This window comes from Pseudopipra pipra, chromosome 13 (genome assembly GCF_036250125.1).
Source record: "Pseudopipra pipra isolate bDixPip1 chromosome 13, bDixPip1.hap1, whole genome shotgun sequence".
In the NCBI taxonomy this organism is placed as follows: domain Eukaryota; kingdom Metazoa; phylum Chordata; class Aves; order Passeriformes; family Pipridae; genus Pseudopipra; species Pseudopipra pipra.
This window is the reverse complement of record NC_087561.1, coordinates 19,417,681-19,432,760: the sequence shown is the minus strand read 5'-3', so window position 1 is coordinate 19,432,760 and position 15,080 is coordinate 19,417,681. Positions and strand designations below refer to the sequence as shown.

General features: G+C 45.4%; 1 protein-coding gene across 4 annotated transcripts in view; it reads right to left on the bottom strand.

Moving 5' to 3' along the window:
* The window catches only part of AMOT (angiomotin), a 58,734-nt gene that overhangs the window by 22,411 nt on the left and 21,243 nt on the right, over positions 1–15,080 (bottom strand). For 2 of the 4 annotated variants that reach the window (XM_064670251.1, XM_064670252.1), the window contains exons 2-4: positions 10,383–10,548; positions 7,025–7,943; positions 231–684 (exon numbers count right to left, since the gene is read on the bottom strand). In XM_064670251.1, the coding sequence (XP_064526321.1) occupies positions 231–684; positions 7,025–7,896 (1,326 nt within the window). In that variant the 5' untranslated portion in view covers positions 7,897–7,943; positions 10,383–10,548. The remainder of the gene's footprint in view (positions 1–230; positions 685–7,024; positions 7,944–10,382; positions 10,549–15,080) is intronic. The other 2 variants (XM_064670254.1, XM_064670253.1) reach the window with 1 other exon arrangement.

Here is a 15,080-nt window from a genome sequence, read left to right as displayed (position 1 = left end):
ATGGTCAATAAACCCTTAGCAGAAAACCGAAGGCTTTGCTTCTATCTTCTGACAAAGTTAAGCTGATGTCCAAAGGGACAGGATACAGACCAATCAATCTGCATATGAAAGACTCTGAAGTAGTTAATAAATTTGTTAAGCAAGGAATGTAACAGTCACAGATTAGGTGATTCAATTGTGGACTATACCAGGCATGGGAGAGTGCCTGAATTCTCACCAAACACACCCACCTTCTGCAGCCGGGCTACTTTCTCGTAGCACCCATCCAGCTCCTGCCGTAGAGACCGGTTCTCTTCTGACAGGATTTCCACCATTTGCTGGGCCCTGGAAACGATGGCAAAAGGATCTACTTGCATCTGCTGGTATGGGGAAGGGATCTGCTGAGCCCGGGGCATCACTGAGTAGGAGTCGCCTTGCTGCTGCTGCGGGCCAAGGAAGGGCTGGCATAGCCGGTACAAATCTCCCTGATGGACTTGGTTGGACAAGAAAGGCTGCTGGGTCCGTGGCAGAATGCCAGGATCTGCCTGGCTTGGAGTCAGAGGTTGCTGATGTTGGGAAGGGGACAGCCTAGATGGTGGCGGAGACTGAAGCAAAGTCAAAGATCCCAGGGACGTCAAGGAAGACGTCGGGCTGTGGTGGTGAGGTGGTCTCTGTTGTAACTGCAGTGGCACATCTGGGTTCTGCCTGGAAAACAGAGAGCAGAGGCTCCATCACAGTCATGTAGAAGGTGCAAAAACCCAGTGACAAGGTGTGGGATGACCCAGGTAGCTCCTGTGCACAGGCCTTCCTACACAAAAGACTCGTGCGAGGTTTTCTTCAATTTTATATGTTTGTTTTTAAAAATGTTTCAAAATAAAATCTTTATCAGAAAATATATTCTAAGTGCACAAAGGTCTTTCCTCTGGAGACTATTTTTTAGACAAATACTAACAGAAAGTTCAGCAACAACTGTTGACCAAAATTATTTTCATAACTTTTCACCATACTTTGCAGATAAAACTGCTCAACCGAGGACTGTTAGGAACGGGCTCTTTTGTTCTGCCCTTATGGCCTTAAGTGCCATCTCTCATGAGAAAACAATGAATTTTTTCTGCAATTCAGGATATAGAGCTAAAAGGATTGGCTAAGCTTGATGCTAGCATGCCAGCACTACTGATTTGAGCTTTCTGAACTATCAACCAAGAAGCTGCAGCCTGGTTACATGAGACAGTTAAAAGATCTGAAAACCAACCTAAGAATCAGAAGCAGCCTTTTGATTTCAAACCCTCCTCAGTCCTATGCAGTGGGTATGTTTACTGTTCCTAACAATAACCTCTGCATGATATCAAAGACAGATCTAGCAACCTGAGTCCATCACAGAACTAACTCCAAGCTACACCAGCTCACATTTCCCAGGCTCTGGAGATCCCCAGCTCAACTTCTGCTGCTTTAGCCAAGTAAGAAATCTTTCTTAGGAGACTGTGTGGATTTATCATGCTTGGATGACCTCAGGAGGCAGGTTTTGCATTCTCCTCCCAAGACATTCAACCTTTAACTTCTCTGGATGTTCTTTATTCTAACAGTTGAAGTCACTCCCTCTCCATGCTGCAGCCAGTCTCTTCTTAAGCACAGAGCTCAGCCTGGTGCAGACCCAGTCTGGCAGTTAAACATATTCTGAAACACTCCTGCTGCTCTGGTAAAATTTCCCACCCTTTGGGATGCAGTTCAACCCTGCAGCTGGAAAAGCACACACTGTTGTTCCACCTGGCCGTGGCTGCTACAAAATATCCCCACGGCTCTCTGTGCTCCCGGGAGGGACCCAACACACCCTGCAGGGATCCGGCTGGACAAGGACACCAGGAGCCTTAGAGGAACTGACAACAGCGAGCATGAACTGGGAACTAAAGGGTTACACAACGGGCTTCTCAGCCCAAGTGCAGGGAAGCAGCATCATCCTTCCCGTTCTCCGCAGAAAGAAGGAATCCACTCCTCATCCCTGTCCGAGAGGAAGCTCCGGCATTACCGGCATTACTCACATCTGGCTGGCAGTGCTCGGGGAGTTCAGACCTCCCCAGCCCAGCACAGGCACCTTATGGCTCATCTCCCTGCTTCCCAGCAGACAAGGGGTATGGAAACCTCCAAGCTCATGCGACAATTCCTTAACAGGGAAACAAATCTAGCCTTTGTCAGTTAGGAAAAAACAAAGAATCACTGCTCTAGCTTCTGTTTCTTTCCCACACTCACAGGTGACTGTGGTCCCTGCCAGCAACATCATTTCAGGAGCTGTGTTTCCCCAGAAATTATCATACGCAGCACGAGGATTTCAGGGGTCATGCAGAAGAGTGATGTGCAACTAATTTCCCCAGGAATGTTCAGTTTAGTAGCAGCAATTTGGTTCTTCCCCTCCCAGGAGGGCAGCTCTACTTATTGTTGCATTGATTTCATCAACTTTATTTGTCAGTTCTCATAATGAAGAATGAGGCAAAACCATCACAGGCCATGCTCAAGGTCAACTGGTTTGTCTTAGGTGGTTTCCAGCTCCATTCTTAGCTCACCCATTTGTATGCAGAGTTAAAACTTTGCATCCTCACAAACCACTCGTCTCCTTGAGCTTGTTCTTTACCTATCACCCGGCAGCTCTGCTTTGATGTTATAATCAATTAGGGAATAGCCTTGCTGCGACATTTAATCTATGAAGACCTGTGGAGGTTAGATCAAAAGAATTATGTTGCCAGCGTGCCTCATGGATGCAAAAAACCAGTTTTCAACCTACAAAATACTCTCTTCCAGTCTGAAAACAACCCAAAGCAGTTACTCAGAGAGACTGATTCCACTGCTCTCAGTGAGTTAATCTTACAAGCCTAAGGAGGACTATTTAGATGCCAATGTTAACAATTTGAGCTATTTGACTAGAAACATCTGTTATTCTGCTCTCAGAACCCCAGTGGCAGAATCTTGCCATCCTGAGCACTAATGAAAGGCACAAAATGATGACCAAAGAAAAACAACGGCAGCACTTCAATTCTGAAGGGTCAGTCGTGCTGACATGCCTAGCGATGATTTTAAAAAAAACAGCAAGCACCTATTGTAAAGAACAACTCTAGGAAATCACGGGTATTTCTAAGCAAGATATATTTCCAAGATATTCAGCATCTTGGCACTCACATCCAAAGCCTCCCATAATCTTGAAATTATAGCGATCTTGTGGGCTCAAGCTAAAACATGAGAGCTGGGAACCTCTAGTTCTGTGGCATCACCAACAGCATTAGGGCTTCTGATTGTCACAAATGCATTTGTGTTCCCAGCAGAACGAGATAACATGGCTGGGCTAATACATCCTACCTTTAAAAAAATGTATTTAAAAATCCTAGTAACCTCACAGTGACACTAGACCTTCTAAGATTTTGTATGTAAACTTTTACATACACATTCAAAGAACTTTTTAGCATCCCCACTACTTACAATTTTGTCTTATAAAATACTTACATATATTTTGTGGGTACAAAATACCTGGCTGTGAGATTCTTTCATATTAACGTGAAGATGGAAGAATTTGTTCCTCTGGTGAAGCAATTTTGAGCTGAGAGATTCAGAAAAGGTAAATGAACACAACTGGACTTTTCAAGATTTTCAGGCCAGACTGTGAATTTTAAGGTTCAAATGACTACTGGTGTCATCCAACAGTATTGCTGATAGAATGGAAGTAGAAAATTCCCTTCACAACAGAATGAGTCCTTGGGTAAACCTGCCACTAGTAATCAAAAGTTTATCTGAACTAACCACTTCAGAAAAAACGTAGTCTCTCAAAATACATGGAAGACAAAGCTATGCAATCTGCTTCCATTTGCCTCAGTGTCACAGAGCCCTGAAAAAGCCAAAGGCAGGAAAAAAGACCTCAGAGCAATAATTCCAACAAGTGTTTAAGTTTGAAAGCATAACTTTAAGCACCACTTCACTTTGCAGACTGTATCACGCAAGAATCTCTGCTTCTCTGACAGTCTCTGGTGAGTATCAGAGAAACACTCCACATGGGCCAAGTACAAACCTGGATTTATGGTTCTGCAACTACAAGGGTCACCTCAGCTTTTAAGTGATGAAGACAGAGATAGGGAGTGAGGCAGCTCTGCAAGCAGACCCAGCTATCAGGAGTGCTGAGGCGGCCAGGACTGCGGAGTCACACAGCAAATCTGTGGGTAGAGCAACACAGTGGGGAAGGCAGAAAAATGAAGGGCTCAGGAAAGGTCTCTGGCTTGTTAGATTTTTCCTGCCTGTTTTGTGTTCAAGAAGCTCCAGTTCCCCTCTCTTCTCCAGCCCTCCTGCACAAACCAGGAAGCGCTGGCTGCGGGAGGGAGCAGGCTCCACTCCATTACACAGCCGAAATCAAAGCCAGACATTTCTGTTCTGCTTCCCAGTCATACCTGATTAGCCCCCACTTTGATGCTGCTCAGGGGAACGCAGTGCACAGAAGTGATTTACTAATTATGGGACAAATTCTGCAGACCTCCCTCTCAAAAACTTTCTGTGAAGTCAATGGGATTAATCACCACAGCAGGAGCTCAGTCGCTTGGGCTGCAGAGGATGGCACTTGAATCGGAGAGACAGGAACTTCCTCTGCACCCAAAACTGCATCAGCTCTTGCTGTGCTCTCACAGGAGACCTTGCAAGCCCCTGGACACCAAGTCCAAGGCACCCGTCCTCCCCTGTTAGGCCTGGAGGCTTGTTTTCATCCCCAAAGTGCAGTGGAGATATTAGGGAAAGAACAGGAAAGATTTTTGGAGCTTCACATGCAGCCAGTCCTCTTTCTGAACCTTCCTGAAAATTTCCAAATAACAGCACACATGCCTCCAGCGTGCCTGGTATTTACATTAAACCGACATCATTACCAACATACACTGTTCCCAAACTTACACCGCCCAGGAGCAGGTGAGGCAAACTGTTTGCAGACTGGTTTAAACTTACCACACAGCCCATTCCTTTCCCAGACTGGGGAGGGTGAAGCATGAGAATGCTGTGAATTCCCCAATGTTTATCTTGCTCAACGAGTTTTATTTAACTGCATCATTAGGTCACCCTCAAATTCCCCCGAACAATGAGGGGAAAAACCCGCAGAAAAGGGTGTGGCTTCGGGAGCAGAGAGAAGGGGCTTTGTTTCCTTGACGCACAATTCAAAAAATGCACACATTTACCAACCCGAATGAATCCCGATAAACACCGAGCTGCAGCACAGGAAAACTGAAGGCTGCAAAGGCACCCCCCGTGCGAGGCAAACTCTCTCCCCAAAGCTGTATGCCTTTAAAATCCCCACACCGGCACCCAGCTGCACCTTTAGTAACACAGAAGGTTTCTTGTCTGAGTTTCTCTTAGAGCGTGTGGGAGAGGGAGGGGAATAGAGGACTCGTTCCCTTCCTTTGCTACGCTGCTCTGTAATTTATGGATTAGTCTTGCAATTGTTCTACTTCAGCATTTGCTTGCAAAGGAAACCTCTTCTCTGTGCAGCTATTTAGGTTAAAAAGTAACCTCATTAGATTCCCAATGCTTTGAAGACAAATTTCAGTTGCTTCCCCTACTGGAAACCTTGCCAGCTGAACCTTTCTCCTCCCCCCGCTCCCCCCCACCATGTTCTTTCAAAGCAGCCAGGATCCATCCAATACAGACAAAAATCACCCTGTCTAGAGGAGCTGACTATTGGCGTGTTTTCAAATACCTCTCCCTTAAACGGCAAGCAGGCTAAGTCTCACTTTCACTGCATATATATTTGGAGTATTTCTGAAGCATAACCATCGAGGATCTGTTTCCCTGTCCTGTGTGACAGAGGTTTGAGGCCTTTGAATTTTCAAAAACATTTGCAACAAGCTTCTACAATCATTACCCCCCCTAAACCCTTTACTTCCCCTTTTCCTGGCCTCTTTATTATTTATTTAGCCAGATCAAAGGGCCTTTTCATCAGGCTTGTATGCTGCTGAAGTCATTTCAGATCACAAACAATGGTGGACAAACTCTGAAAATAGCTCCTCGTAGGACCAGGAAGATTCTGAGCAGATTCAAATTCCGCAAAGCTCAGAATCTGCTCCCAAATACTGAGGGGTTTCTTCATCATGCTCCCCTCAGAACACAACATAATATCTGCAAACACAAACCCACAGAGACCTCACCATTTACTTATTGCAGCAATGCCATCCTGTTGCTCCTTTGTATTAGCCTTTTAGCTTCAACATGAGCCCAAAATCATTACACCAAATCCCACCTGGTCTTGGACAGAGATGGGATGGTATGGAAACAGGTAAAGTAAAGTAAAGCTGGGGTTTAAGCCCACCTTAAGAAAACTTCATCTTCCCCCACATGGACATCAGAGTTTGACTCAAGCCAAGTCCAGCTCCTTATCTAGAGCGAACCAGAACAGGCTAAGACTTCAAATGAGGCAAGGAAAATGAGCAAAAGCTAAACAAGCAGGTCTGGGATGAGGTACTAAGCACATTCCATTTTCCACTCCTACACTTCAGTTCAACTGAAGACAAAATTTGAAAAACTCTACAGGAAGCTCAGGTGATTTCTGTTACCTGCACCTTTATCGCTTTCACTCACTTTCTCCTTTCCTATGTGATGAAGTTTTTAAAAAAATCTTTTCTCTGGACAGACATAATTAAACAACAGCTTAAGTCTCGCACTAACTAACTGCAAGTTTCTACAATGAATCACACCATAACTTTGGCTTTTGTAGCAAAGCTTTTGTAAGGCTCTGGAGCCTCAGCATTAGATTTGCCCATGCCATAAAATCAAGCCAGTTTGTTTTGAGGGTTTTTTTGGGGGGTTTTGCTTAGTTGTGTTTTGTTTGTTTGTTTGTTTTGTTTTTTAATAAAAAACAGTCAGTCCTCTCTAGTCAACAACTGAACCAGGTAACAGTCCTTCCAGTCAGTCTGTGGATGAACACAACATGTCATCTCCTACAATAAAGATGGGGTCTTTGCTGAAAGAAAACCTGCTTCAGGAGTGAGTTTTATACTGTCTTTCCCTATGTGGCTGTCATGGAATTTAAGATCTTGCTTACCTGACTGACCCATACTCAGGGGGGTGCTGATACCTCATCATAGGCCCATCAGATCTTCCCTGCTGGCTCATGCGATGGTCACTATAGAAATGTCCCGAGTCCTGCGGTTTGCAGTTCATGGACGGGGTGGACACGTTTTTGTACGGATACTCGGGAGGAGGACCCCGCTGCTCCATTCCTTTCATGCTGGGCTGGGAAGGGGGCTGCACTGAGTTCTTGTAGAACTCATTGGAGCCAGAATTTTTATAAGGGTCACTGGACTGCTGAGGAGAAAGTGGAGAGAGGGGGGAGAGCGGCGCGCTCGTGACCGGCGCGTGGGCCTTGACCCCGCTGGTGGCCAAGGACAGCTGCATCAACCTCTCGCTCAGCGAGCGCACGTGCCCTTGCTTCAGGTCCTTCAGTCCTTCATCCTGGTGGACCTTCCCCGGGCTCACCCGCTGGACCGTGGGCCGCCCCTCAGTCCTCATCTTTTGGTTGGTGACCCCCGTTACATAGAAGGCTGCCCCGACGCTGGCGTGAGGCTGACCCCGGAAATACTGGGACTGGACTTTGGCTTCCTCGTAGGTCGGGAGATCCTCGCTGTTCTGGAGCCGCGGGGAGAGCTGCTTCTCCATGATGCTGTTGTCCACCTGTATCTCCTGGCCCTGGGGCTCCTGACGGGCAGCATGAGTCACAAGCTGGTGGTCCTGGGAGCTCAGCCCTTCGTTCTGAGATGCTGGACTCCCGGTGCTGCTGAAAGGGGGGGCATTCCCTGTGGCCTGCTGGTGTAAGGCAAGAAGGTTACGGTTGTCATTTGGGTTTCCGTATCGGAGTTGCTCCTGCAGCAGGCGCTGTAAAACTGTCGTAGCTGCTTGCTCTTCTGAATTCCTCATCTCAAACTCTGGTGCCTTTTGGGTGGAATGTAAAAGCTGCCCTTGACCTAAGGGAAGGAGACACGGTTATTAGCGCCTGGGTGGATCAAGCAAGAGATATTTAAGAGCAATGGCTCGAAATACAGAAAAGAAGCAGGTTCCATTACCAAAGGTTCCCACAACAATGGGAGTCATTAAGATCCTAAGAACGACTTGCATGCCAGGGGGCAAAGCCTCAGAAAGGTGATGAAAGGTGACTTGCAAGTTTATAGGCAAATGGATCAATTGGGAGTGTAGGGATGCATGGCAAATACCTCAGACAAGGAGGCCTGGAATTCACAGGATGATGGCAAAAATGCCTGAGACCTGTTCGCTTTACTCTTAGAGCTGCCAATGGTGAAACACACTTCCCATATTTGCAGGCTGACAAGCATTAAAGGGTGAAATCAGCAATTCACCAGTTTTAAGGGTGTCATGGTTTGAAATTGGCCCCCCCTTGAGAGTTCAGGGGGCTCAGGGGTGAACAGGTGCCAGGGCAGTGTTCCCTGGAGAGCCAATCACCGTCCATGTTGTTTGCTTCTGCTCAAAATCACATATCACAGCCCCAGAAGCTGTTGGCAGTCTTGGTGTTCTGCTGTCGGTGTCTGCTGCATGTAGGTGGAGAAGGCCAGGGGGTGGCTGGGCTCCTTCCCCCCACCCCGGGGGGAAGCCCTGTGGCCCCCCAACTCTGCCTGGGCCGGAGCTGGAGGCAGCATTTGGAGTGTGTGCTGTGAAGGAAGAGATTTCACAGCACCTGAGGTAAGAGGAGAGAGGCAGGCTTTGCAGCCAAGCCCTCTCCCCACTCCTTTTCTGCAGTTAAGCTGTGGAGGGGGGCTTTTCCTTTCCCTCCACTGTAAGTGGAGGAGAGGCTCAGCATTGAAGCTGAGCCAAGAGATGGGCCAGAGGAGGAGGCTCGGGAGAAGAATCCCAGGTGAAATTGGAGACGGGCCAAGAGAGGCTCGGGGGTTGCCCTGCCAAAGCTGAGCGGGGGCAGCCGAAAACCGACTCAGAGGACACTTGATAAGCTGAACTACACTGCAGCAGCACAGAACCGAGGTATGAGACCGAGAGGGAGAGATCACACAGCAGAAATGACACAGGATGGAGGGGAAAGGACTCAAAGCTATCTTCTTGGACTTCGTGAGGAGGAAAAACTGCAACAAACAGCTGGAGCTTGGTGAGGGGGGAGCGTTCGGGCCCAGAACACTCCCACGAGGGAAAGACTGTGTTACATATCAGCCTTGAAAGGCTGCTTCTGGACTAAAGCTAAGGGGAGGAGCTTAAAAGACTGATAGAAATGTAAATATATATATATATATATAGTTGCTTTTAGTTTGTACAGTATATTTATTTGTGTAAATAAATGTATATACTTCCCCTTCCCCTATAGAAGCCTCTGGCCTGAAAGTTTCTCTCCGGTGTTGAGATAAATTGTGGGAAGGGGCGGGGGGAGGCCTGGAAATTGGATTTTGGATTTCTAATGTGGCTCAAACTGCTACAAAGGGAAAGAAAAAGAAAAAAAGAGAGGCCCACTGAGATAGCATATGGTTCAAAGGAAGCAAAAAAAATCTCTTCGCTTAGATCGTTTAAAGCAATTAATGAATACCTCGTTAGCCAGCAGGTTTTCAGAGTTATGAAATGCCCAGAGTGAGATCAGCACCTATTCTCCCTGCTGCAGAAAACACCACGCACAGTGCAAGTGAGGACTCGGCAACTTCCTGCTACACAACGGCAACCAAATCCTCACCCATCTAAATCTTGTCAGCGGAATGCAGGCAAATGCAAGGGGAGGAAAGAGAGCTGTCTGATCCAAGGAACAGAAAAAGACCTCCGAGTGGCAGGGAAAACCACTGTGTCCAAATGAGAGAAACACAAAGAGCCAATGTCAAGCACATCCTAAGTACAGATTAAGCCAGTGACCAACGGGGATTACATTTCAGTCAGTCTCCCAGTGGAACCAGGAATTGGTCATGGAAATTCAAGCCCATTGGTATTGCATGAGCTGAAATATCAAAAATTAACAATACCTCTGAGACATCTAACTGAAAGCAGAGCTACTTTTGAGCTAGAGCAGCTCAGAATAGAGGGTATGCCTCACTTGTGGGCTAAACTGTGGCTCTGCCCTGACAGCAGAACACATGTTGGTATTCTAGCCCTTTATTTTGACACCTTTTTCCTATATAACATTGTCCCTTGGCAAAAGGTAACTTGCTTCCAACAAGTTCCATGGCAGAATCAGGAATGCACTGCAGGAGTCAACACCTGAAGGTTCTGCTTTGTTCTGCATCTCCACAGCCAACCCCTGAAACACAAGGACTCAAATACAGAGACAAAAGCCTTCTACAAATATTAAGGGAGAGAAAGTTAAAATCCACCTTGTTCCGGGCTGCCTCACCAAGCTAGGAGGAGTTCAGGCCCTGTTACCTGGCCTGGAACATGACTCTTCTGAAGTCTGAAGAGGCACATACCTATGTCCTTCACCTGGAGTTCCCTGGTAAGGAGAAGCAGTTCTGCCACATGGGAGGACACACTCAGCCTTCCTCCTCCAAGTCCAAAATTTCCACTCAGGGATGGCTTCAGGCTCCTCTTCAGTAGGCCAGATCACTTGATACTCTCCTCCCTTCCAAAATAATTCTGAGGAAAGCATTGAAAACATCATTTTAATTAGCAGATGAAACCCTACAGATAATAAACCTTGGCCCATATTTCAGATTTTCCTTTTGTAGCTTCTTGTTTTCTCCCAGAGCCCAATAATTTTGATCCCTTTAGGATGAATGAATCCCCCTGTCCCTAGCAATCTACTCCAGCTGCTGCTTTAATCATGACCATTTCTGCTCCAAGATTAAACGTTGCCAAGTAATGCTCTGTCCCATCTGTGCCTCCAAGTGAAACAGTGATTAAAACCCGCTAATTCTTTAACTCCATTGTTTTATTTTTTGCTCAGAATGAAAGCTGCAACACAGATGAGGATGCCCTGTGCTTATGGCTCCTTTGGCTGTGATGCTGTGCATTTCAAACTGTATCAGCAGAAATGCTTTGAGGAACCATGGTGATAGTGAAATACTTTATAAACTTCAACACTCTGTGCCTCAGAAATGACTGTGAGAATGATCAGTATACGAATATTAGCTTTATTTTACAGACTGGGAATGTGAGGAGAGGAAAAGGACACAGGGTTTATGCCAGAAATATAATGCAGAGCACAGCTCTAATTCCCAAAACATTCTTTAATTACGTGACTTTTCTCTTTCAGAATATGAAGCAGTAAAGAAACTTTAACCATTGAGTGGAAAATCAGGAGAACATAAAAAAATGTGTATTTAGGTGTGTTATTCAAGCAGTTAAATCTACTACTGAAGGTGTCCTAAAGAAAAAGGCAAATAATGCAAAAGAAGAGAAAGATACTTGTCCACTCGGTGTGTTCATACTTAAAGGGAAGGCAATGAAAACACAACTTAAAACTATTCATTGATATGTATAATTTAACCTAATTTCCTGGAATGTTGCAAAAAATAAAATGAACAGATGTAGTGAAGGAATGCAGACACGGATACTTCTGTCTCTGACTTATTATGGCACACATCCACACCCAACGAAAATTATCTCAGATCTGCAAGTTAAATACTTGAGGTGTCAACAGCAATTTCAAGGCACATGAACAATATCTAAGGAGAGAACAAGGCAGTGTTGTGTGGTGTGGTACTTCAAGATGGTGGTTGAAAAAAAAGAGCTAATGTCAAATTCTTAACTGGTGACTTAGTTCAAGAGGGATATATTGAAAACAGCTGCCAGCAAATATGCAGTAAAGAACCTTTAAGCCAGGCATTAAGATAGCAGATAACTAGAGCAATTTCCAACCTCTTTCCCAGTGTTACACAACTGAAGTTAGGGATTCCTCATCCCCCTCACACCAGGATCATCACTGGCTCTTCTTTTTTTTTTATTTCTTTTAAACCAAGCTGCCCTGAGCAACCCTTTTTATTAGAGCATAAAAAGGCTTTTATTGTGCAATATGATGCTGCCTTTCCACCCAAAGATTTCTTTTGTCTCAACTGGAAAAATCTAAGCGGGTGGGGGGAATGTTGTTTATTTTTTTAACACGAAGATACAACCCAGCTTGAGATTCTGCCTCTCTGCCTTACAGATTTTCTCAACAGACAAATCCAATCTGTGCACGTTTAACTCCTTCAAATGCTCAAGGAACCATTTCACACACAGAGCTTCACTCCTCAGCACTACCAGCTTATCCTGCTGAGCCGATGAAGGGAGGCCCCAGTTCACACTGAAAACATTTGCTGGAACTGAATACTACTAATTTTAATGTGGATGTACCTGGAATCAACCTGGAAATCCAAGACAAAAGGTGGACTGAGACACACTGTAACAATATTCTGGCTAACAAATACCAACTAATAGCATTAAGGCTATTTTTTCCAGTTTTATCCCATTATGTTTAATTAACAAAGAAAATCTTGTGCAACTAACTTGGGTGGCAGCATTCCTGGAATCTGCTCTCTGAGCAAGCTGGAAACTCCTGGCAGAACCAGTGAGTTAACTTTTCTATTAACAAAACACAAAAATGAACAGTTCAAGCGATGCTGGAGCCCATGTGTTATTTATTTGGACCCAAACTCAATTTGTGTCAGGCTCTTCCAGCAATTTCAGTTTGCAGTGTGCCAAAGATGGAAATTAGTGAAATGCATTGGAAAGGTTGTTACGACAGACCTGGAAGGAAATTGGAAAGGTTCTGTAGACATTTTAAACAGACACATTTGGGAGGTTAGTCTAAATCTATTATGAAGGACAGGGCTGAAATCAGACTTCCAACAACTCTGCCAAACTGTACTGGCTTATGGATTAGGTGGTGCACTCTCCATAGCCAAAAAGCCTAGAAACACCTTGCTTTTGCAGTGGAAAATTCAGGTTTAGATCAATTCTAACCCAAGGAAGCACTGTGAGATTTCCCAGGAAGAACCGATTTCGCAATTTGCTCCGAGCATCGCAGCTCCATCGTCTGACACCTCATTCTAACCTCTGGTCTGAAATTATCCCTGGTAACCTGAGGAAAAAGCTCTTGAGGAAACATCAGAACCTAGAGCTGGTAGAACTAACAAAGGAATTGCAAATAGTGTTTCACCAGGCTGAGATCAAGAACGGGCACAAAAGGGGAGGTAGTGTGGGTACTATTTAAGGAAGAAAAGCCTCATATTTGTAAGGCTTTGTGTAAAAACCCAGTAGCTGAGGCTTCTGTCCTAAAGATCATGTAATTATGCACAGGAACCTTGCCAGTCCCTCATGAGAAAGAAAGATTAATGAAGAATTAAAAATGATAATACTGCCAGGCTGCAGGGAATCAAAGCAGCCCATTTCTGTACAGCATGCAAATATTTTTCAGCATTATAAAAATAAACAAGCTTAGACAAGTGAGCGACTCACCACTGTTTGATGAGTGCCTCTAATGCTATAGCTCAATTAACCTGCATGGAGCAATAATAACCTCACAAGCAAAGAGAAAGATCTTTCTTTAGCTTGTGAAACTAAGAGGAATGCAAGAGTCCCTGTGAGGACAGCCTGTGCATACTTGCCCAGAATTACTGCTTAGCCAAGGAGCTAATTATCTTATGCATCAGGTGGGACAAGAACAGGTTCACCACCTCAACAGGGCTGGAGGACAGTTAAGCACTTTCAGTTTTACTCCTAAATTTTGAGTCACTCATACACAAAACAATCCAGTTACAGACTTCAAACTCCAGCAGCAAATTTTGCAAAGTAATTCTGTGTTTTTCTTAGAAGACGTGCATGTGATACTGTTTGTCCTGGTTGGCAACAGGTGATGTTATCAGCTAGATGAAGTCTGAGGTTGGTTTTTTAGGTGCAGAGTTATCTTCAGACATACCTGCACGCTATAATAGAGGAGGGGAACACGAAACAGAGACAGCACAGAAAGGACTGGCTGTGAGGTCCCCAGGCAATTGCAGGGACCAGCTCCCATGCTGAGTCACCCCCTGGGTAATGGGAACATGCTGCTGCTCCATGGCCCACGCAAACCCCAGCAGGCTGATCGCCTGATCCTGCAAAATTCACTTCACCTCAGTGTCTCCAAGACCACTGGAAACAACATGGCTATTCTGCACACACATTCCCTTTGAAGTGGCTGGGAGCACCAGACTCCCAAGGGCGAGGTCCCAAATTATTTAATGAATAGTGCAGGTTATCACCAAATGCTCTTTACTTCATTTAAGTCCTACCCAAGGAGGAGGAAGGGAGAGAATACTCACAAGGATAGTCCTTGGGAATAAAGGTCCCCAATGTCTGGCACCAACACCCAAACCTGCCAGGCAGCACACAACAAACCCCAGCGCTGTGAGAGTATTTTAGCACCTGCTCCTAACCAGGAGGAGGTTTCAGATTCCAACCACAAACATCTCCTCAGCTTCCATTCAACTGTCCCATCCCTGCTTGCCCTGATCTGCTGCCTCGGGCTCAGGTGATCTCAGAGGGTGGCACTGAGCAGGTGCATGGAGCAGTGCCAACATTACTCATCTTCATACCAGAAGGCCAGAGTCACTGGGCAAACAAGAAAAACTTCCTTCTTTTAACGAAAAACAAGAACAATGTCACCCGGAGGGGGACAAATAATATGCATGCCCATTATATTAGATCATGGGGCAACCACAGAGAGAGGCCACCACGATACCCAAAGACTGATCACAATTCTAACAACTCTCTGGGCCAAACAGAGTCCACCTGAGCAAGGACTAGAACTGCCTCAACAACAGCCACTAGTCCTTCTCCTCAAACACTCACGGCACTGGGATCTGGGCACAGAACAGCACAAGAAAGCCTGACAGGCCTAAAGAAAAGGCAGCAAGTTGCTCAGCCTAGACTGAGATAAATAAGTCAAGACATCAACATAGAAAGACTCTCCCTAAATAACATTTCTGAGGAAAAAACTGAAAAGACCTTATTTGACCTTTGAGTTAAAACTCCCTCACTAAAAAGTATCAATTTCTTCACAGGGAAGTTCCTATAATCTTCAGCAACATAATTTAGGTTTTATATTACAAAGGGAGGGGAAAAAAAAGAGAAGAATAAACACTTACAAAGCCCGGTATAAACAGGAATGTGTCATGGCTTTTAAGCATTTTGAGAAGAATGCTATGGAA